Raw genomic sequence first — 23267 nt, 5'->3', positions numbered from 1 at the left:
ACAGGGAGAGGGCAAGTTCGAAAAAACAACATTTCTGACTCACAAAGATCATTTTATGGATGATAAATAATTCTCAATATATTTTGAAAAATGACATTCAATAATGATTGTATAATTGAAACGACTCATTTGCAAAAACTTCAAATACCTAATTTCCACAATTTGACCAACATACATTATATTGAAGAGACTGTTAGACTGTTACTTTCAGTCTTCATCTTAGTGACCCTTATCAACCAGATGGTAAATAGAGCTATAATACAGGACACGAGAACACTTCCATTGTTACCTAGGCATTTCGTAGTTTTCGCTATAATGTGTTTGGGAGCACAAAGTGTTTGCTGCAAGTCGGGCCTGCTCGGGAAATTTTGAAGGATCGGAAAGAATACTAGTGTTTTTGATAAGCTCACGCAGGGAAGCAAGAACACCTAAAAAGAGAAATACGACGTTACATTGATAAGACTAAAAAAGAAATGCCACACACTCTTAAAACTGCTATCCACTCCAATAATACACAAAGAGCACTTCTACTTTCTGATTAAAATAATATGAGCATTCTCGACTAGATTATTACAAAAATATTTCACTTACTTGGTCTCAATTTTGGTAAAGAACAACTTTCATTCATCCAATTCAACACAGTTCTGTAAAAGTCTTCCTGACTTCCAGTAGAAACTATAGAGCTGTAGTCATTAAATAACGGACGCATTAAAACGCTAAACTGAACACTTGTTGTAAAGGAGAAATAGAAACGAATTTACAAAAAGATTTATGCAAGAATAGGTTTCCTCCTCTCAAGTTTTCTCATTTTGTCTGTGATGACTTTCAACAATCAAGATCTTCGATGATAAGGTAATCATAAAAGGATACAATCCAAAATTTGGGATTCTCCTCAGTTCTTTCTTTGACATAACGATTAAACAACGTATCCATTTCGTTTTTATCCTGTAACGAACATATAAATACAGCAAAATTCTTCCATGACTCAAAATAAAACATTTCGACTGCATTACCTGTCTGTTTACCAACACACCATTTTCTGGTAATTGCTGTTGACAATGACTGAAAACAGAAAAAAATATAACAAAGAACAAAGATGATGAACACAAGAGAACAAATGTGTAGAAATCATAGTTCAACAAACCTTATCTCAATGTTCAGTTGGTCAATGTTTTGACGAAGACTATCTCGTTCTTTTCTCATAAATTCTTGTTCTTGTTGCACTTGCAAAATAAAATCCACGGCTAAAATAGAAGCAGTAAAAATGGATAAAGCAGCACAAACCGTCAGACATTATAATTAGACATCGTTTAAACAAGATTGTGGAAAGAAATATCGAAAGCACATTTTACTGATAAATAATCTTGGTGAACACTACATAATACTGGGTGGGCTGGAAACCATTTACCATTTGACCAAATCATTAACTAACATTTACGTAAAATGGACGCCTTGCTAATTTTTGCACTTCCTTGTGAAGCAAGAGCTGGAACAAGATCAACCAACTGATCGAAGCCCATCTAGGAAAATCATATAAAAAATTGTGTAATTTAGTGAAGGAGTGAAAATAAAGAGGACAGATTTCATAGTGACAAAGAAACGTGACGTAAAAATTTAACAAAGAGAGACCTTTATGTGCCCTCTGCGTTTTTGCTCAGCGGAAACATGTACCATCCGACGATGTTCCTATTAAAAGACGAATGAAAAGAGGGTAAAATATTTAAAGAAAAAAGCAAACAAAAACTAGGGATCTCAGAATAGTGCATATGAAAAATACACTGCATTTCGAGTCGTGATTTAAATCAACCATAAAATGTCTCACACATCTATTCATTTCTCCATCAACTCCCATTTAAGAAATAAAATATGTTTATTGTGTTTGCAAAGGCATATGTAAACCGAGGAGACCTTAGGGAGAAATCGAACTGTTTTTCATTCAACAATAATCCAAAACAGATAAATTTAGAACAAAGCAATAGTCTACATAACCAATAGTTGTCTTTTTGTCTACGGTTTTAGAAAGCAATTTACTTTCTGTCCACGGTGTAATGGCCGTGCTTGTGTGTTGGCTACTTTGCTTTTACTCACAATACTGCTAAGTCTGTATTGAACTAAAAATGAGATTCAACAAAGATTACCTTGTATTCTTCTTTGGGTATTGTCCGAGTCAAAGCACCACTACGATTCTGTTGATGAAGTGTTGAAGAGAAAATTTTACTTAATTTAATATACGTTTCATTAAAAATTGTCCAAATAATATTGTTATTGTTAAAACTCAAGTTTGGGCAGACCATTAAAATGTTTTGACTGAAGTGACATGTTAAAGGTTGAAGCGTTCAATTATTCTGACAGAACAAGGAGGAGAAAAACGCATAAATTATGGAGGTAGAAGTTGTTGGTTGAGGATAGAGAAGGATATTGAGGTTGGTATGGGGATGGTAAAAATTATAAAGATAAGTACCTGTGAAGTTGCTTCTATATTGGTGAGATTTAAGGGAGTTGAAGGACCTAAGATATAGTTTCATACGTATTTACAAAACAAAACATAAATATTTTCAAACACAATAAGAATGACTTTTGGTGTTTGTGTAAGTTATTCATAATTTACTAAAACTCTACCTTCTCTTTTGTTGCTTGTTATTGTCTTTGAGGTTGAAGCCTGACCTTCACTATGAATATTTAAGATCTAGAATAAAACAAAAAAAACAATACGGTAAATAAGAGTACCATCCATTAAAGATGATGTATTACAGCACATACAGAGCTTTGGTTTATAACCATAGAAGGAAGATAGTCGCCTCCAGGACTACTTGTATCCACTCGGCCCAAACCGGTATCCTTCAAAGCACTTCGACTAATATTAGAGTCGGAAATATCCATTGGAAATTGATACGAGCCCTTATTTTGCAAGCTCAGCGGTTCTGCCATCTGCGCGAGAGTACGTGCAGCCAAACCATGGGTCATAGTAATGGACTCATTCCCCCATCGGGGATTTGACATACTAGTGCTGGGAGATTCAACATTTGCAGCACGATAATCTGACGATGAAGTTTTGTTTTGTGCCAACAAGTTTTGGACGATGAAATTGTTCGAGGTTGAGGTACGTTTCTCACATTCATTTGAAGTTTCTGCTTTGACATTAGGTCTAGGAACCTGCGCCTTACGACGATTCCGCGAAGGTAAAACTGTTGAATGAGGTGGAGGTTTAGAAATAGAAGTAGATTGTAACTGATGTTCCTGCAGTAAAGTTGCCATATCACTAGCAGCTGAATTAATCTGGTAAAAATGAAATTTGAAACAAAATCTATTATTTTGGTGATCAGGCAATATGATTCGATAAAAAGTCGGAGAAAGCCTAAGTAAACTCTCACAGTCAAAAATTATAAAGTTCCCAAGAGTCATGAATACTGATAAACACCTAAATGTTCTTGGCAACTCTATAATTTTTAGTTATTTACCAAGAAAATTGCACTTTTCTTTAAAATATGAAGAGAAATATTGTAGTAGGGTCATACAGTTAATACAGAACACATGTCCTAGCCAATCGGTGAGCAGTTAGCAATTGACCAACCTGACTTGATATAGCTTGAGCCTGCGGTACAGTTCCGGAAGCAGCCATACTAGTGAGTTTATTCAATATGTCTTCCATTGATATTCCTTTGTTAACAAGATGACTAACCATTTCTTGCACAAGTTGTGATGGAGGTTGCGATGATTCATTCTGACCACCTCGATTGTAAATCTGATGTTTTGGAAAACCTTGCACAGTCTGTTCAAGCCTTCTTGCTGTTTCAGATGAAGTCACCTCCATGGTTGGAGGTGTGTCACTAGATTCGGAGTCACGTCGTGATCTATTCGGCAGTGACTCGGATTGTCGTAGCAAAGACGCTAAAGCGGAGTCTGAACGGTTACGAGGAATACGTCCCAGTCTTTTCGTTCTCACTCCACCAACTTGGGGTACCTTCCTTAAGGATGAGGTTGAGTCGAGACTAGCAAGTCCTGGAGCAGATTTATTGCGAGGAAGACGGATTTTTTTTGCTTTCTCTTCAATCAACATTTGCCGTGGTTTATTTAGTTTTAATTGCGCAACGAGATTAGGAGCCTGGAGCTCAACAGGAAGATGTGACCTCGACGAATTTTCACCAGCAGCAAGAAGATAAAGTTGAGAGTCGGATGAGTTGCGTGGTATTCTGGAAGTTGGTGTTTCAACTACAGAGGCAATGGGTTGCAAGCGTCTACCAATACCAGTAGGGGGTAGATAAGGACGTGAAGTGATAGGTGAGTTGGATACACCAACATCCATAATAGACGTTGCTTGTATTTGACTACGTCTTGTGACGTTCTGTTCTGTCGTTTCGTTTTGACTACCTTGCATTTTGACAGTCTGATAACCAATAAAATTGGGATGTACAATTGGTGCTGATGTCCATATAGGTAACTGACTTTCAATTGAATTGCCACGATACAGAGAATGTTGTATATTTTGGTTAGGCCAACTGGTCTTAATTGGACTTGATGTTGTCATAGTCATTCCAACAGTTTCAAAATGATTGTACTGACCAGAATGGTCCATAGGCTCAACTACAGGTGTATTGGATGACTGAACTATACCCATTGCGTTGTAATTTCTCTCCAATGTTTCAAAATCCCAACTGAGTTCTAAAAAGTACAAAAAGATTTTATGCAAGCCACTATACACTAACAGGTAAAAGGGCTAGCTTAACAAACAAAATTTTACCAAATATCAATTTTTAAAATCTGAAGAATATTGTTCAGTTGCAGCTCAATTTTTATTACAATTTTTTCCTCACCAGAGCCTTTCATTGAGGCTTCTAGTTGTTCAATTAGTTCATCCAAAACTGGAGTCATTGCCTCTAAACTTGGCTGGAGTGTATCCAGTGTTGGTTGCACCATGTCTGCTGTATCTGTTATATGTATAGAAAAAATAATAAATAAAAGCTTTCAGAAATTTAGTTGATTTGCCTCAGAGTTGTGGAGATCGATCCATAACAGTTCTTTTCTCAACATGAAAAAGAAAACAACAGACCTTTAAATGTACCTGACCGAACTTTACCAGGAACCTGATTATTTGTAAGACTAGAAAATAAAGTGTCGGGTAATGTGAAGACCATATCTAGAATAAAAAATATAATTGCAATCAACTATACTTCCCGTCAATAATAAACCAGCAAAAATGAATTAATAAAATGTACAGACTTTCCATTAAGTTACAAGAATCCACCATTTCCATGGCTTGTGACACAACATGAGAAATTGGTGATGCCATATCTCCACCATCCTGCTGTTTTTGATTTGCAAGAGAATATTTTCTACAATGACAAAAACTCCTCATTTGATACGGGAACTTAATTGGATAATTTTCTGAAATAGACTATGCATGTTATATTATGTTAATATGTTTAGTTCTGTTCATATTTGGATTATTGGTTGTATTTAAATGTACTTTTCATTACTTTATCATATTAAAGTTCACACAATATGGCACTTGTTAAGACAACATAAATAATTTTCATTTTGTGGATCACATACATGACATAGCACATCAGCCTTTACATCTCTGAGAAGGATAATGAAGCTTTATTACAACATATGTTTTCAGATAAAGAAAAGCTAAGATACATTAAATACCCTATATTTTGTGAAGTTTCAATTATTGTCTATGATGAAAACCAGGAATAAAAACAGACTTTCAATTTGAATCTCACAAATGTGATTTACTCAGTTATTAAATTTACCTTTTATTTTCACGTTCTCTCAAGCTATCAGAGATTTCTTGATCAAGACGTAAGATCTACGTATGAAGTATTTAGAAAAGATATTTCATAGAAAATGGCTTTTCCTAAGCCCTGTATTAACTGGTCACCTGTTCTTTCTAACTCCCTTTGTACAATGAATCACATATCAAACAAATTAATTTTTCATCAACCAAGCCTGTTTCAAGGAACCAAGTCTGTTTTATGACTTGTGTCTCAAAAAAGCACAAGTCATTACCTAGAACTCTCAAGGTGCTGAAAACTCTCACAGTTTTTGACAGAAAATGATAATTGAACCCAATGGTTAATGTTTAGAAAACATAGATTATATAGTATAAATAAAATTATGCTAAACCTCTTCTGTTTGATGCTGCAACTCAACATCTTGAAATTTATCTTCCACCTTTAATGTAATCATAAAATTATCCCATATGCAAAAGCAAAAATATCAAACTAAACTTTATAACATAAACGTGAAGAGGACATACATACCATTTGCTTATAAAACACTCTCCACTTTTGGTACTCTGTTGCAACAGCTTCTAATTTTCTTTTCCAATATTTTCCCTCTATCATTAATGTCTATAAAACCACTCAGTCAGCAATCCTTCCAGTAGAGAAAATGCCCTTTCTAACATTTCCTTACCACTGGTCTTGGTTTCTTGGCCATTTCTGCCAAAGGATTGTCAAACTGGCAAAACAATGGTCGCTTTCCTTCCTTAACTGAAATGAACAAAATAAAGATAAAAAAATTTCAATGAGTATATGTGTGAACATAAATGAATAAACTATAAGAGAATAGAAATGACTAAAATACAATGCATTAATAAAACAACTTTGTCCAATGTTATTATTAATAATACCCATTCATAACATTTAAAAACAAACAATTTTACATTGAATATGCCACGATCTCCAAATTGCATTATTGATACGTGTTTTCTCAGCAAACTTTAGTTTTGGCTTCGAAAATTTTTCCACTTAGGTGTGAGGAGAATGCTGCCACTACAAATAAAATATAATGTAAACATATTATGTATTAAATATTGCATAAACACTTGCTGAACTCGGTTGGTATTTAGTTTTCAATGGTAAATTTTGTCTGCTTGTGAAACAACATCAAAAACATAAAGAAAAATCACGCACATTTACTAAACATTGAGCTTGTAAAACATTGTTTCATAGATATTTTTATTATTTTCTTCAGGTCAACAAAACATAGTTGACCTATAATGTAGTTAATTATCATACATAAACGTTGTGTCCAATCTAGTCAGGTTTAGAAATTTAAACTGTATCGAATTGTGTCATTACAGAATAATATCATGTGAAACGGTCTAACGTAGGAATACACACGGAATTTAAATTTATTGAAGATTGCATAAGAGGTCATCATGAAGAAAAAAAAAACGATCGTACCATGAGCAATATCAACTGCTTTACACATCAACACAACCTTAAAGTAACTTGCCTTGGTGAATAAGAAGATTGTAATTATTTTCTCCATAAGCAAATTTTCGTAATAAATTAAAAAGCAAAATTTAACGAGCCCATGCACGACTTTCTACATTCAACTATAGCAGACATTTCTAAAGCTATCTTTGGCATTAATATTAATTTTATAAGACCTATACTAACATCACACAACGTATGAAAATAAAAATATTATTTATAAAAAATATGACGTAAAAACAAATATTAACGAACGGTAGAAAAGAAAAAGCATTGTGTGACAAACAGATTTATAATCGGAATTTCTTTACCTATATTCAAGAGTGAGGCATTCAAAGAGTCTCGCTAATGAATCATCAAGTGTTAAAGCAACTATTTTCCGAGGATTAAACTCTTCAGAAGGAATCGCTTTTTCTTCTGAAGTCATCATAAATTGACCACTGACAGCAAATGCTGGAATGGACGAAGTGTCATCTTTATCTGACTCTCTTTTTATATCTTCACTTGTCATTGTAAGGAATATTTCACAGCAAAATAGGTTTCTCTCCAGCAAACTTTCTCTCCGTGCACACTTATTCTATATTTCTTTCACTAAATTTTATCCGCCATTCTTGAGAAAATTTTAGAGGAATCACGTGATGACCCCGTGTACAAACGCAAAGTACGAGTAATTTATTTGTCGAGAAATAAATTTCTGGAAAAATTCAACTGACACAAACCACGGGCACCAAAATCAAAAGACGAAGGGCAAGCCCGGGAAGTTACTCAAGATATATGTATTTAGTTCAAACTTCTCCGCGACAATCTCACCTAAGGAAGATAAAAAAATGGCAAACAGAAGAACATTATGATCATTTTGCACATCAGCGATAAAGATACATACATACATACCACCTTTGGTAAATACCTTATCCATCTTAGAAATTGAACATTTAAATAAGTATGTACATAATGAACAGCAAGTCGTACTGCTATTTTCCAGTTTGTGAATGTAAATAACGGAGCATTTTTGAGTTGACATTAAGAACTATTAAACCATCATATTCTTAATCGTCGTCCTTCAAAAACAACCACAATGTCTTTATCATATTTTGAAAGCTGATTTTGTGACAAATTAAGGCTATTACTTTAAAAAAAATTTCTAACTCATGCATTAAATTTCCGTAGAGCAAAACAAAAAAACCTTAACAACTTTGCATTTGAAAATGAATGAAGCCACTTTAAACACAAACGGGGGAAGGAAGCGAAATTATACTTCAACATTTAACTATTAGTATGAAATACGTCACAAATAATCAGCTTTCTTGTACACGATGGTGAATACATCAGCGCGATAATATATCCTTCAAACCCCAGATGTTCATTGATATCCCATTTTGTCGTACATTATTCATTGGCAGTCGATGAAGATAGTCGAGTGCTCAAAGCTTCTACGCAATTAGTGGGAATTGATGAACCTAAATGAAAGATGAAAAATGTGTTGAACACAACACAAAAATTACGATAATAAACCAAAAGACACCTACCAACAACACGTAAACCGTCCATCGTTCGAACACGAATAATTTGCATCCGGGAATTGTTACCTCCCTGTGTACTCAAGACATCCTCCACTATGTCCCAGACTCTTAAAACTGAGCCACTCAGGATATGATAGGTACGCGTACGAAGTCCAACAACACACGATAAACCCAAAACCTTTCTTTTACAGTTTCCTTTCCTGGCAAACAGTAACGTCAACACAATGAGAACAATTATGAAACATAAAACAACTGTTTAAAAGGGGCATTAATCCTAAGTTGGTGAAATTTTGCCTTGAATAAAAGACTGAATGAAATTAAGGCAGTAAATTTTATCAAATATGATGAAAACATGCACATTTAGTTCTCTTTAAAAACTCGATTAGTTTCTTGTGACCCTAAACAATGGAACGATGTAAACAAACGACAAAAGAACAAAATAAATGAACGTTACAAATAACTAACCAATAGGAATGAGAGCATTGTGTTTCTGATGATTCGTATTGCTCGATCCAAGCAGGTTCAGCCGTCCAAATTGCAACCTGAAATTTAAAAGTCGCTAATCATTTCCGATGATTTCTGATGTACTACAATAAATGTTTACATATCAAAACTAAAGAGAGATAAGATGACAATCGATCAACAGAAGTTGTGAAAAGGACAGAGAAGCAAGCAGATTAGTTTCTTTTGAGTTTTTCCACGAACCTTATCATGTTTTTTCTGGATTTCGGGTAGTGTTTCCATTTTTAATTGCATTCCAGTGTTTGGTCGATAAACACGAAAAAATCGTTTTTTTCCAAAATTATACACTTGTTTTACAAGAATTGCAGTCCTTTTGTTGTTTCGTACCTAAAACGATTCATACACAAAACAATAGAGGGAAAATTCTTGGATTTTTTCTTGGACAGGAATTTCTATCTTCATGTCTCAAATAATCTTGAAAAAGTTAAACCATGAGCAAATATGAACATTGATGATGATCCTATTTAGTAAAAGTTTTATTTATCGTCAGATAAACTGTCTCACCTGCTTTGACAAATAAAATCCTTCGTCTGCCATTTCGTTTTCTTGCAATTTGACTTGAGCTTGTTCCCAAGACAAACCACGCTCCACACTTACAGTATGTAACTCTGTAGATCCAGAAGCGTCAATATTTTCGAACGTTCTAGTGCTTAACCGGTGTACAGCTTCGCCATTTGAGCCCAAATCTTATGAAAAGAAAAAATTTAAAGTTGAGAAATCTATGTGTTCATTGGTTGCAGAAACGAAATTACCTAAAATTCCCTCGTCATAACGACCGTTTCGTTTTGCTCTTTGAATAACGGCCTCCAAAGTGTTAGTAAAGTATTGAAACAAGCCATTTTGAAGAGCTACTTGCAATCCAAGAAGGCGATTTAAAAATTTGGAAATATTAAAGGAATCTATGAAAATATATCCATTTGAAGTCAAATGAGATGCAAACTACAACAACTAAATAAAAATTGAATAGTTTCTCTCGAATATTTTTAATGAGATACCTTTATCCAAAATACCGTTCGCACCAACTAAACCAACACCAATTAAACCAACACGAACATCTAATAAAAAATAAAATAAAGTTTAGATTACAATAAAAAATAATTTAAAAACAAAAAAACTAAATAAAGCAAATAACCTTGAAAAAAATCCCCTTGATAATCAGATGGAGGCTTGACTATCGGTGATTCAAGACCAACTACTGATTTAAGTACAAGCTCAAGGGCAGTTCGACCGTACTGAAACACATACATATGGCATTGAAATATAATTTAGCTACACTAAATTTCAAAATATTTGGCATTACATATGTATATAGACGAAATTGCTTACTTTATTATCAAAGTTATATTTGCTGAGATCCCGCGATTCTGTAGCCCGTCGGTCACCATGTGTAAGCGCACCCTATGCATCCAAACACATACATATTTAACACCCATAATCCTCTATAACAGAAATACGACAAAACATTCTTACCAAGCTTTCCAAGCGTTTTGCCACGATAGATGCAAACCTTTGCTCACCAGACAACTTGGATATAAGAAAAAGATATTCTGGTGCGTTAACTTGATTGGAACGATGAGTTCGACCTTAAATAAAAACTTGGATAAAACTCCCATTGTTGTAAAAAGAAGAAAAACACAAGTTAAAGACGGAATAATAGTAGATAAGAAACAGTAAAAATGAAGTAAATACCAAATTGTTGTATAGCTTTATCTGCACTCCAAGGTAACTCTAGAGTTATGTGTACACGACGTTTTTGGTTCTGAAGAACAAAACAAAAAAACAACTTCAGACCAAGACGAATTGTAACTTTAACAGCAGTCGCGAAACTAACCAATTAAGTTTGTTCGTTTAATGAAGCAATCAAATGGTGACTACCTTAGCACGACGATCTGCTTGTAAAGAGATACCAGAGCTTGCAGCTTCAGAAATAATGGCAACATTCTTTGGACAAAAGAAAAAAATAAGCATTTATAAAAGAAAAATATAATAACATAAATGAAATTCAAACCTTCTCTCCATTCATAAAACGCGTTTTTTCAGCAATATTTAACATCTCCAAGCGAACGTCTCTTTCATTTCTAAGTTCATATTGTACAGAACCATCCTTCCCTGACACCACACGTCCTTTACGTCCCGTCATCTTGGATAAAATTAAAAACATCAACTACATTTACAGCGAATATCCCATCAAAAAATGTCTTCAAGAGAAACAGTTTTTGAACATGTAATGAGCTTTAAAGCAAACATCAACTGACCTCAGCAACTTTATCTGGACCGCCCAAGTCATTCATCAACTTATCCAATGTATTATTGGGCAGATAGCTCGCTATATAGTCCAGTTTATGTAAAGTTCAGTTTTCATCACCTGACATTGCTCTGCAGGAGTGATATTTTTGTAATGTTCTGACGTTAGACTTGTTGTCTTAATGTAATCAACAAGACTCAAGTTCATGTTATCGTTCTTCTTTTCAGCTGCTTCCAGTTTGGCAAAAACATCATCAAAACTTGTTGAAGAACCTGATTTTCAATCAAAATGAAATATATCGTTGAAAAAGTATAGTTTGCATGCAGTTAAAGTAGTCTCGTCTCCACTAATAAAGGAGAAAAAAGCCGAAGATGTAATCAAAAATATAATAAAAAATCACAGCTACAATTGATAGCTTCCAATCTCACTTTTTGTCAGTTGCACAAAAATGTTGAAATGACAAAAATAGACAAGAAAACTTATAAGATCGAGGAAAGTGATAAAAAATTCTATGTCTGTACGTATGTCTGTATGCACCTATGTGTTCAAACATAGAATATCATAAGGAGGTAAACAATATTTTATGATCAACACAAACCAGAATTTTTCGCAATAGGAGCCGCCTTGACAGCTGTGGATGAAGAATCACGTGATGGTTTACTCCAGTTGAGTGAATTGACATGAAGACCAGCGGCTCGTAACACTTCCATATTGTTGGCAGTCTGTGAAGAATGTTCGCCATTACGCATTTTTTTCTTCTTTTTGGGTTTTTCAATTTTTTTCAACCAATTATCTGAAAGAAAAACAAACTTTCCAACATGAACGTAAATAATAATCATTGGAATATGAAAATGTTGTTCAATGTAAAAGTTCAAGGAGTAACAACACATCGTAGCTGCATTAGTTAATGCTAGCTGTATTGGATTGGTTGTTTTGATGAGCAATAAATGTCAAGCTTGCGGTGGATTGGTTGCAGCAGCTCCCAGTTGTATGGGAGAAAAAAATTTTCTAAAACCAAAATATGATCACGATATTTAAGTTGACACCTAGTTAAATATACCTTCGTCGGAATCCGATTCGGAATCAATTTCAATGACGTCATCACCATTTTCATCGTCATTACTGTCACATGACTTGGAATCGTTATTTAAAGACGCGTTATCATTATCGTCGTCAACTGAACTGATATCATCGTCGTTATCGCTCACTAAAGGAGAGATATTTAATTATAGACAAAGTGAGATATTGTAAGATAGAAATAATAGATACTTCAACTAAGTATTAATATAAATGGAATACTCGCAAAAGTAAAATGCTTTAAAACTTCAGCTTATCCAAGTGCCTTCAAGTTCGTGTAAATAAATGTAAATTTTTATGTAATTTTTCTACACTATATACACACACTTTAAGGTAGTGTCCCCCCCCCCTAAACACCCACTTGAGATATACAAATTTCAAGAAAGTTCTCAGAATAACACACACTTTATTCAAGAAAATGTAGCCACCCCAAAAGACACCCAACTCCATTGGAAAGAGTCCTGATTAATATTCACTCACAGAAAGTACGTCCAAATACTTCATCCTTTTTAATTTTTTTGTCTCTTGTTTTGTGAAGGTCACGAACAGATTTTCTTTTCTTGCCCACTTGAGACAATTTAGGAAAGTCGTCTTCAACAAATCTTCCTTTATTATTTGCAACAGGAAATCTTTTTTCAATAAGAGCTTGAAACACACCTCTAGTGTTGAAAATAATACAAAATTCATATGTTTATACAAGTTGAAAACTGAGCATTTTGAACGGAAAAAAAGTTTAACAGAATCAAGAAAATAAGATAAAAATATTTCATTTGCAATAAATAAAAACAATATCATTTAAAAAAAATACAATGACATACTTTGCGGTGGAGACGAACTCGTTCAGTTCACCGTTTTCACCAAGTTGCTCCAAAGTCCGCGCTTCTCCAGTGGACTGTAAACCAATGACGACACACTACGACAAAACAATTGCATCATTAAGTCTCAGACACGCTAGTATAGACATTGACAACGCCATGAAAATTATTATCACACATACTTTTCCATTTTTAATTGCCTCTTGAGCAATAGCAACGACGGCTTCAACTTTAGAAGCAATACACAAATATTTAAAAAAACGCTAGGAAAAAAGTAAACGTTCCTTAGGCTAAAAATAAATTGCATATTTTCATTTTCTTGACGGAACTTAACAACGGTATTCAACATTTTCAAACCTGATGCGCTGCCCAAAACTGAGCCCACAATTTCTTGCCAATCTTTGCCTGATCAGGAGCAAGCGTCAACGCCAAGGCAAATTTTTCTCTCGCTTGTTCCCACTAAAGACAAAAACGAAAAAAAATTGTTTATTGCATGAAAACTTTCAATAGCGATTATGATCTTTGGAATTTTGTCAATTCGGAAAAAACAATAAGATACAAGAACAGGAAAAAATGAAAACAAACGCTTGTTTCATTAAGGTCAATCAGTGTAATAAAAACATGACTGCTGACCTCAATGATTGCGTACTCACCAAACATGACTGCTGACCTCAATGATTGCGTACTTACCAATATTGCCGAAGCGTTATACATCTGTATAAACTTCTCACTTAAAGGAACCTCTTTAATATCAAACGTTACTCCGGCAAAACTCAACTGACGAGCCATATACATGCCACGGAGCTAGAAATACATCAATATATAAACGACAAAAACTTGCGTGTAAAACAAGATAAACATATCTTACCTTCATATCCATGGCAACTAATTCCATCGCCCCAACACCACTAAAATAAAATTTTGACAGTGTAATTGTACACACGAAACAAGCATATCGACTCCAATCCATTTTGTAATCAATTAAAAATCATCATAAATAAATATTTCAAAATAAAACTTTAACTTTGTAAGGTATTCAATTCACCGTTTTTCAACAGCTTGAATAAACTGCCCAAATTCCTTGAATGGCGTTCCTTTTCCCCAGATACCAAGTCGAGACATATACGCCATGTTTTTAGGCTCAGACGCACCTGAAATTTCAAATATATAACTTAACAATGCAGTGTTACGACAGGTCATAGACATTACGTCATAGACGTTACGTCATAGACATTACGTCATAGACATTACGTCATAGACAATACGTCGTAGACAATACCTGTAGCACTGCAATAGACAACACGTGCCTTAGGGAGCATCTCTTGAAGTTCCAGGACACTCTTTCCTGTCTTTGTAGGTTTAGATGAGCCAGTTGGTACAAGATTTTTTGCCTTATGACACTCATCAAGAACAATCTGAATTTGTTGAAGTTAAAGTTGAAAACAACACCAAACTTTCATTAATTAATAATGCATGGTGAGGGTGATTATGAACAATTTGGGATTCACTATGTTTTCCATGAATGTAAGATGGATATGATAGGTACATAATAGGGATATGATAGGGATTTTAAATATACATATCTAGGGATTTTAAATAAAAGTACATTAATGCATCCTTCCATTTAAATAGGAAGTTTTGTTTTATAAGCACATTAGAAGTAAAATATAATCATACATTCATGTTGGAACACTGTAATAAGATCAAAAAAGATGACCGACTAAACTGTTAAGTTCATATCAAAGGATACAACACCATCAAAATCAGAACCACACCATTTTACAATTTGACTTAATCGTGTACGATATTTCGATGATCCTTGACTCTCACCAATTAAAGATGAATAGGTTGCAAACAAAACACCTTTTTTAAAACTTCCATTTTCACTTGATGACAGCTTGGCATCATATTTAAACTAAAACATTGAAATTGTTTTGTACAATGAAATCTCTTCAAATCATAATATTTGGATAACACAAGTAGAAATAAACCTTGTTCAACGTGCGAACATTAACATTGCAATTGATGTCTCGGAGATCTCTACATGAGAATAAAAGTAAATAATTCATAATTCTCAAATCTTTATGACATGAAGACCAAAAATGAACAATATCTCACCGAACAGCATCATATTTAAGATCATTTGATACACTCAACCTTGAAAAAAGATGTTCAATATAGTAAGACAAGTAAGTCTTCCTGAACATACTTTAATATGTATACATACCATAATGCTCTCTTTCTACCCAACAGATAGTTTTCACTGATTATACCTACAATAATAATGTTCAACTGGATGGCAAGAAATGAAAGACAAAATTAAAATTTAAAATAGGGTGAATTGGGTTAAAATGGCTCATCTAAAACAAGAAACAATCTACTCTGTACCAATTCAATGTTAGACCTTAGGGTTAGGGTTGAAATCTATTGCACAAACTAAGTATTTGACCATAGCATCAACATGTTTTCTTACCAGCTACTGTTCGACCCTTTCCAACCCCTGCACCATCACCTATAATTACAAACACAAAAAAGACTACATTTAGTGATGGCCAAACATTTATAAAGGAAACAAGAGTAAAGTACAAGTAAATACTAGTACTAATAAAGCCTTATCAATATACCTATTAAAAATCCTGCTCTTGAACCATCACCAAGTATAATTTCATGACGCTGACAAGCATAAACAATGGCTTCAAGTTGTAATGCAGACAAGAAATGCTTGTCAATAACCTCTTTAGGAATTGCCAACCTATACCAAACATCTGGAGGCGCAACACTTGATAACGAACTATAAATAAATGAATTTATACATTAGTACATAATAACTGTAGATAATATATACGAAATACATTTTGAATAAATAAAGAACCTTGTTTCAACAACAGAATCTGGATGACTTTTTCCAATCTTCACTGAATTCAAAATAAAAAATTGATAAAAACAATAAAAACATGAAGTAATTCTTATTTGAAAATAAACTCACATTTACTAGGCCAATATTGTGCATATGTGTCTGAATAGCCAAGTTCATCATCTTCTTCCTCATCATCATCAACTGTTGACTGAAGATTAATATTAATCATGCATTTATGATTTTAATTATTTTCATTATCATTGCTAAATATTCTTTAACTTTCCTTCACGAAAAAATCAATTGAATAACCAACCTCTTTTACATCACTGAGTTTCATGTCTTCATTTGCCCAAAGTTTTTGAACAGCAACTCTAAACAATTGAAGTACATTGTCTGTTAGTCATTTATCCCCACCATTAAGATTGTTATCATATTGTAATGTAAATAGTTTTGATTCTATGTTTTTCATTTATTCACATCAATACAACTCATTATAACATGTTATCTTATTTCTCATATACTTTAGGTAGTTTTATCACTTGCCATTTCCTACCAGCTACAAATTTTAACTTTCATCAGATCAAAGGGTATAAGGATGGTTTCTACTTAGAATAACTATGACTTACAAAGATCATAGATTTAGTTAAATTATAGATATTTTGTATTGAATGTTTTCATGACATTGTCTTTTAAAGACTACAGGCAGATGCTACGTGTTATGAAAATTTTAATGGACAGACTCTGAAACTATGACAACTCCTAAAAGGCACATACACAAAAATGGCATAACTTCAAAAAATTTGTATGTTATTATAATCAACAGAGTTTCGCAATTTTGTTATTGTATATTCTGTCAAAATTACTCGCGTTTCTCCACTTCATAGTTTAAATACTTTTGACAACATACTTCCGTGAAATATCTTTGTTGACATCTACGACACTCACAGCCGGTTTAACCGCTAAACTTCCTCCTAAATCGTTATCTGTCGAGAGCAGATCTCTCAATGAACAGTCTACAGCAGCATTAGTTCTTAGCGTGGCAGTTAGAGGAGTATAACCATCTTTACTCAAAACTGTCTCTCTCAAGTTAGAAGAAATATAAGGCCCATTATGCACTCCAGTACCACTTGTGAAGTGACTTGCCCTCGTAGACTGATTGAAAGGTTCTAAAAAGCTCGACAAATCGTCATCATGATTTGTTGTGAAACTGTTTCCGTTGGTATTTGAGAGTAAATATGACCAATCCAAGAGATCATTGGGGTTAGTTGTCGATGATAATGACAATGAAGCACCGGTAAAATCTATTTCGTCTCCAGTCGGTCTTACATTTCCATTACTTGATATCGATTCATGAGGGTTCAAATCAAGCCCAATGTCTAACAAAGCGCAAGATAAGAGATCCGACTCGCGCTCCATGCCATTGTTGAGCCGCGACATGATTTTTCAAAAGCTCAAAAAAGCTTTCGCTCCACATAATCTTTGCTAATTTCGTTTTACTTTTAGAAATTCGCAGTGTTTCTCACGAGTTTTATTATGAAGGTCACGTGACTATTTACAAGTCTTCCTCGCCAACGCATCAAGTCATCATCACTGACATCATATCATTTATTTTGCCAACTTAAGCACATTTTTGTGGATGTGTGACAGGAGCAAAATAGAAATGTTTGAAATTCCCAAGGTTTATATAAATTTCAGATATAGATAAAATTCGAGATTGCTTTTTTCCGAAATATTCACTTCTTCGTATATTTTATGTAATATAAGAAAAAATGTCGATTTGTATTCATCACCAAGGCAAAATATTAAATATTTCCATGAAAAAATAATTTATTCAAGTCGATTTTGATATGTTCATCGGCACATGACGAAGAACAACAGGAAAACACGTTTAAAATCACCATTTTACACCGCTTCAACGTCCAGCTCCTGTGGCACAGTCGGTTAGCGCGTCGTACTTATAAGCAGTATGAGCGTGGCATTGGCTCGCCATATATGCCCTGAAATGCGAAGGTCGAGAGTTCGAGCCTCTCCAGGAGCAGGCAATTTTTATTCCCCACTAGTTACTAAGATATTTTTTTGATAAGAATTGCCGTTACTACAAAACTTGTAACACACAAAAATCAACAAAAACAATACATTAATTATACAGCAAATAAAAATAAAAAAAAGAAAATGTTTTTCACCGACTATTTTCATAATTTAATACTCTCACCCTAGTCTCCAAAGTGTTGGAGCTGCGCGCTTACGCGGCAAATATCAAAACTAATTTCCGCTTTAATAGCAGATCAAAACATATGCAGTATACTCACTCATTTTCTTTCCAAGTGCTAGTGTCTTCGTTAATTTCCTTATGAAAGCTAGAATTCTCCCTTTTGCAAGAAAACATTCCTTTTTTAGTGTCAGTCATACAAACATTCAACTCCGCTAAGGCTTTTCTGTTGCACAGTGCAACTGTCCTGTCCATACAGGAGTCCATACTCAGGTCAGCCTCCAGTTCTGCCTCAGTTCCTTCGTTAAATACATGTTTGTTTTTATTAAGCCCCATGACAATATTACGGCTTTCATTCAATATTCGATTACAATAGGCTGCACGAATCTGCTCGTCTTTCTCGTGTAATTTCCTATGTATATCCATCCGCTGTCTCACTTGCTCGTCGCAAGATTTACACAATTTGTTCTGATGATCATTCAATTCGTTGACCGTTAACGGTATTATAGCATCCAAAGCACACAATACTTCTTCGTCAATTCTTGAAAATTCATCAACATAATGTGGCAATTGTTTAAAACACAGTAAGCACTTCATAAATAGAGAATAGATTTTAGAAATTTATGCTTCGGTTCGGTAAGCCGGCCAGACGATAGTGTTTGAAATATAATACTCATTCATCGACTTCTTTCTAAGGTGACGTGATGACGTCAAACATTACATTTGCACATTGCATTTGCAGAGCACACCATTGGCCTGTATATCAAAGATCTGGACGTAACATTTCATTAAAATCAAAAGTCGATCATTTCACAGAAATTGATGGTGCGGTTGGTGCCCACCAATTTTACATTTCAATTTATTATTTAACTATACAGGCATCATATTCCCTTACATAAAGTATAGAAAAAAATTCACAAAAAATACAGAACAAATGAATTTACTGCACATGGACTGCTGGACAATATGACAAAAACTATATACTTTGCATTTACTTATGAGAATATTTATCAACTTTGATAAATTGGAACAAGCCGCTCAATAACTCCTCTGCAAATAGGACAGGAGTCAATTTGTGAAGCACATGAACGACACACACAAATATGACCACAATTCAAGATAACAACATTTCGTCGATTTGTGAGACATATAACACAATACATCTCTTGAGCATTCTCACCAAACTCATCATTTCTATCATCTTCAGGAAATGCAGGTCTATTTGTCCGGGTATTAGTATAAAGTCTTGACAACCATTGCCTTCTTCGAAAAAGCCAAATTAACATAAATGCACCTCCAACTATAGTAAAACAAATTGTTACATATTTCCAAGTGCGGGTAGAGCTTGTCTTTTCTTGAATAATTCCTTTTAATGTCATCTTGCTAAGTATATATTCATGATTCTCTGGTACTTTAATCTTAAATAAACCATTTCTTAGTGTTACTTTACCTACAGCAGTCAAGGTGGTACCCTCTAATAAACCTTCTTCAACAGTCTGTATACCCTTCACCTTTTCGCCAGTTGCCCATTCCACTATGTTGGCTGATATTGAACTAGAATGCACTGGCTCATATTTATTAAAAATCTGTGTGTAGTCAAGTCCAGTGGCTTGAAGAGGCTCGTCAACTATGACTCTATGGTTGGCATTATTTAATGAAAATGGAACAAGATTTATAGCACTACTGATCAATAGTTTAGTATCATGCCTAAAAGAAAAGATACAACAGTCAAATCTTCTCAACAATCACACATTCTTCCTACAAACTAACTCTTTTCCTACTTGCTATCATACCAGAGTTTAGATGAACGAATCCACTCTGCCTTATGTTCATATGTGCTTGTACTTTGTATTAAAAGTTTTGCAGATGGAACATTGCCAGATTTTAAAGTAGATTCAATTGCTCTAGTTACCCCACGAATGGCAACATAGGGAAGAGTTTCATTTGGTGCTTTAATAATCTCGTCGTATAGTTCATCACCAATCTCAAGACTTGGCGTATTCTACATACAAAAAACCTCATAAATGGTAATGTACACAGATGTACTTACTTCTCGAAAATAATAACACCATTTTTCAGTTTATTCTTTATCAACAACAAATCAAAACACATACAACAAAAAGTAAAACATAATCTAGTCATCAAGCACAAGCACTGTTGACAAACAACTAACATACCGTTAAGTACAAAGCCTCATCCTTTGAATTTATGTATGTAGAATAACAAAATCCTGCTACCGCAAGACTTCCTAAGCCTCCGATAAGCGAAAAGGTATCCATGGGCAAAATAAACATTCTCCTCTTAGGAGAAAAAAGACAAAAATTAACTCTAATAATATTAAAATTATTTCAATTGGCGTTCTTTCATTTTTCTTGCTTGATTCTTGGAAACATGAGCCCACCAAATGTTATTGAAATGAAAGCGGTAAGCGTTACTTTATGTAGATATATATATCAAATATTGCTGCAGCGATTCCAGCGAAATATTGTGTTTGACCATTTTGACTGGAGTTTCCTCGTACATTGACCTGTTTACATCATATTGCCATTCATGACTGTATCATTTTTTTCTCAGGATCAAATATATATCGTTTAAAATCGAGGATGATTTTTACAACGACTCCCTTTTCCACATATTCATCAACACGTCCGACTTTTCCTTTTCTTTTACTTCGATGGCCAATAAGTGCCAAGGTTTCTGGTAAAAGACCATTAGGAATGTATACTTTAAACTTGCCACTCTGCCCAAACCCTCCTTCAATAAATCCTGTTTCACTAGTAGAGAGATGAATCTTCAGATTTGAAAATAATGCAATGTTTGTTTCCTTCTTAAAGAGCCCTCTGCCAACCAAACAAAAATTATCAATAACACGTTCAACTTCTCCCACTTTTTTCTTCGTCTTAAATATTTTCAGGTTGGGAAGATTTACGGCAGCATAATTTTTATCCGTAAACATGCTCAAAAACTTTCCATGAAAAGCTAACCTACAATTATTGAGATTTATATCACTATCAAGGCAAGAAGCAATAAAAAGACTTTCATCAGGACAATTGACAGGCTTTTCCAACTCTAGCATAGCATACTGATATTTAGGGTTGAATAAAGAATCTTCATCAGCAGTCTCTTCACCACATAAATGCTCTTGAAAGATGTACTCTTGGGAAAAGTCAAACATTTGTGGATCTGAAGGAAGCTCTGCATATGCAGGAAGGCCAAAGAACTGTGCACTTCCCATCACTGTTTCATGTCCAATAGTGACATGAAATTTTACTTTTGAAGCTATTTCACCTTTATAATAAGATATTTTTTGCACTCTAACTATTCCAGCAAATATTGTGGGAACACTTGATGGTTGACATACCAAACCTCGTTCTAATAATTTAGGATCAAATTGTGTCACACATAATCCTGCTCGATCCCCTTGCGATGCTTTTGATACAGGCTGTCGAAACATCTGCATTGATTTCACCTTTTTCACAACTTTCATGGATGGTATTTCAATGTTATCATTAAGAGATACAGTACCTTTCAAGACAGTACCAGTCATGACAGTACCTTGTCCTCGTACCAAGAAACAATGATCAACAGCAAACAAAAAAGGACCACTGTTATTACGCTGAGGGACAAATGCTTGCGAAGAGAGCATTTCATACATTTCATTTATGCCTATTGAGCAAGAGCTATCATTCACATCATTGTCTGGTTTTGCAGCAATGGCAATTATGGAAGAACCAGCAAACTTTGTGTTTTCCAGAGTTTTTCCAAATCTTTTCTTCATCTACAATAATACAAGTAAGTTACTGTTGAGAAGTGATACTTCATATAGAATAAATTATTGAAATTTGTTTCATTTGAATCAACGACTGGTACATATAACATAAGTTTTTAAGAAAACAAAAACATTGCACATTTATATTAAAAATGATAAGTTAAAATATCTCAGGATAGCGTAGCAAGCTCTATTATTGAAACGAATATAGAGGTTTAATACATTGTATACATTTTACTATAATTCAATATACAATTCTGCATGGCCTGTACCTTCAATAAACAAGATTATGAACACAGTGATCAATTTAATTGCAATGCATACTAAGTTATCAGTGTGAGCAAATTACGACAACATACATGCCTTTTCAATTTGATATTGTCTCTTCTCTGTTGGTGAAAGATCAATTTTATTGAGAACAACAATCATTTTATCACATGTAATCTGACCAATTATCAAACATTCAGCTGTTTGTGTTTGCATGCCTTTGTTTATGTCAACTACTAAAATCATGAGATCAATGATTTGGGCACCACCTATACAAAGACACATAGTTAAAACAAGAAAAAAGATTTTGTTATATCAGCTATTTAATCTAATGTTAAAATTAACAAATATTTGAAAAGGTCAAGAATCAAAAGGGTATTTAAAATTCTTATATCTATAAGCTATTATCAGACATTAAACAATTAGTATACTAGCCAATAATGGTTTTAATGAGGGACGCGTGTCCAGGGCAATCGACCAAAGTAAACTGCAAAACATCATAAGGTTCAGATTTCAAATGTTCAGGTAACGATGCAGGAAAAGATGAGAAACCAAGATCCAAAGTAATTCCACGCGATTTACTCTGTGGATTCTTATCAAATGAAGCTGTTGATGCTACTGTACTTAGAGCTTTACACAAAGACGTCTTCCCACTATCGACATGTCCCAAGACGCCAACATTAAAGTTTAAAATTCGTTTCTTTGCAGTCGACTCCATGTGAGAAAAGCTAATTATCTTTATCAAAATAATGAAATACTT

General features: G+C 34.1%; 4 protein-coding genes and 1 non-coding gene across 5 annotated transcripts; 1 reads left to right on the top strand and 4 right to left on the bottom strand.

The window, feature by feature from the left end:
- Nucleotides 1–51: 51 nt before the first annotated feature.
- LOC124434589 lies at nucleotides 52–7882 on the bottom strand. The gene is given in 22 exon segments (XM_046984467.1): nucleotides 52–428; nucleotides 592–721; nucleotides 871–945; nucleotides 1014–1062; nucleotides 1145–1244; nucleotides 1433–1520; nucleotides 1630–1686; nucleotides 2139–2186; nucleotides 2462–2508; nucleotides 2620–2686; nucleotides 2761–3276; nucleotides 3572–4659; nucleotides 4812–4925; nucleotides 5060–5134; nucleotides 5218–5330; nucleotides 5757–5812; nucleotides 6130–6177; nucleotides 6267–6356; nucleotides 6421–6497; nucleotides 6671–6736; nucleotides 6739–6779; nucleotides 7538–7882. Coding segments are annotated over 22 exon segments (3288 nt in total). The 5' UTR covers nucleotides 7738–7882; the 3' UTR covers nucleotides 52–285.
- A 239-nt stretch (nucleotides 7883–8121) lies between these two features.
- Nucleotides 8122–17787, bottom strand: LOC124434587 (protein strawberry notch homolog 1-like). The gene is given in 35 exon segments (XM_046984466.1): nucleotides 8122–8683; nucleotides 8753–8946; nucleotides 9212–9288; nucleotides 9452–9595; nucleotides 9773–9954; nucleotides 10021–10167; nucleotides 10264–10323; nucleotides 10401–10500; nucleotides 10595–10666; nucleotides 10739–10851; nucleotides 10958–11027; nucleotides 11144–11209; nucleotides 11277–11408; nucleotides 11524–11618; nucleotides 11621–11785; nucleotides 12112–12306; nucleotides 12574–12720; nucleotides 13071–13249; nucleotides 13409–13503; nucleotides 13588–13668; nucleotides 13763–13864; nucleotides 14096–14209; nucleotides 14274–14313; nucleotides 14451–14556; nucleotides 14685–14820; nucleotides 15156–15320; nucleotides 15397–15445; nucleotides 15524–15562; nucleotides 15633–15678; nucleotides 15879–15917; nucleotides 16030–16196; nucleotides 16278–16320; nucleotides 16392–16470; nucleotides 16576–16633; nucleotides 17170–17787. Coding segments are annotated over 35 exon segments (4098 nt in total). The 5' UTR covers nucleotides 17700–17787; the 3' UTR covers nucleotides 8122–8612.
- A 397-nt stretch (nucleotides 17788–18184) lies between these two features.
- Nucleotides 18185–18300, top strand: Trnai-uau. The gene is made up of 2 exons: nucleotides 18185–18222; nucleotides 18265–18300. It is a non-coding gene; the product is annotated as a tRNA-Ile (tRNA).
- Nucleotides 18301–19279: 979 nt separating this feature from the next.
- LOC124434591 (mitochondrial ubiquitin ligase activator of NFKB 1-like) lies at nucleotides 19280–21017 on the bottom strand. Its single transcript, XM_046984469.1, has 3 exons — nucleotides 20649–21017; nucleotides 20265–20473; nucleotides 19280–20178 (listed from the first exon to the last, which is right to left on the bottom strand). Exons 1-3 carry the CDS (start codon nucleotides 20763–20765, stop codon nucleotides 19482–19484), a joined length of 1023 nt encoding a protein of 340 aa, XP_046840425.1. The 5' UTR covers nucleotides 20766–21017; the 3' UTR covers nucleotides 19280–19481.
- LOC124434595 (selenocysteine-specific elongation factor-like) lies at nucleotides 20543–23239 on the bottom strand. Its single transcript, XM_046984474.1, has 3 exons — nucleotides 22943–23239; nucleotides 22604–22776; nucleotides 20543–22249 (listed from the first exon to the last, which is right to left on the bottom strand). Exons 1-3 carry the CDS (start codon nucleotides 23223–23225, stop codon nucleotides 21020–21022), a joined length of 1686 nt encoding a protein of 561 aa, XP_046840430.1. The 5' UTR covers nucleotides 23226–23239; the 3' UTR covers nucleotides 20543–21019.
- Between the last annotated feature and the right edge of the window lie 28 nt (nucleotides 23240–23267).

This window comes from Xenia sp. Carnegie-2017, unplaced genomic scaffold (genome assembly GCF_021976095.1).
Source record: "Xenia sp. Carnegie-2017 unplaced genomic scaffold, XeniaSp_v1 HiC_scaffold_14, whole genome shotgun sequence".
Classification (NCBI taxonomy): domain Eukaryota; kingdom Metazoa; phylum Cnidaria; class Anthozoa; order Malacalcyonacea; family Xeniidae; genus Xenia; species Xenia sp. Carnegie-2017.
The sequence above is the reverse complement of the archived record's forward strand: the minus strand, read 5'-3'. Positions and strand labels throughout refer to the sequence as shown.

Excerpts from the sequence above, each read along its gene's own strand:
- LOC124434591 (XM_046984469.1), bottom strand. The coding sequence starts at position 20,765 with ATGTTTATTTTGCCCATGGATACCTTTTCGCTTATCGGAGGCTTAGGA. Across the intron at positions 20,474-20,648 it reads ATGAGGCTTTGTACTTAACG|AATACGCCAAGTCTTGAGAT; the intron begins GTATGTTAGTTG and ends TTTTGTATGTAG. Across the intron at positions 20,179-20,264 it reads ATTCGTTCATCTAAACTCTG|GCATGATACTAAACTATTGA; the intron begins GTATGATAGCAA and ends CTTTTCTTTTAG.
- LOC124434595 (XM_046984474.1), bottom strand. The coding sequence starts at position 23,225 with ATGGAGTCGACTGCAAAGAAACGAATTTTAAACTTTAATGTTGGCGTC. Across the intron at positions 22,777-22,942 it reads CCTCATTAAAACCATTATTG|GTGGTGCCCAAATCATTGAT; the intron begins GCTAGTATACTA and ends GTCTTTGTATAG. Across the intron at positions 22,250-22,603 it reads GACAATATCAAATTGAAAAG|ATGAAGAAAAGATTTGGAAA; the intron begins GCATGTATGTTG and ends GTATTATTGTAG.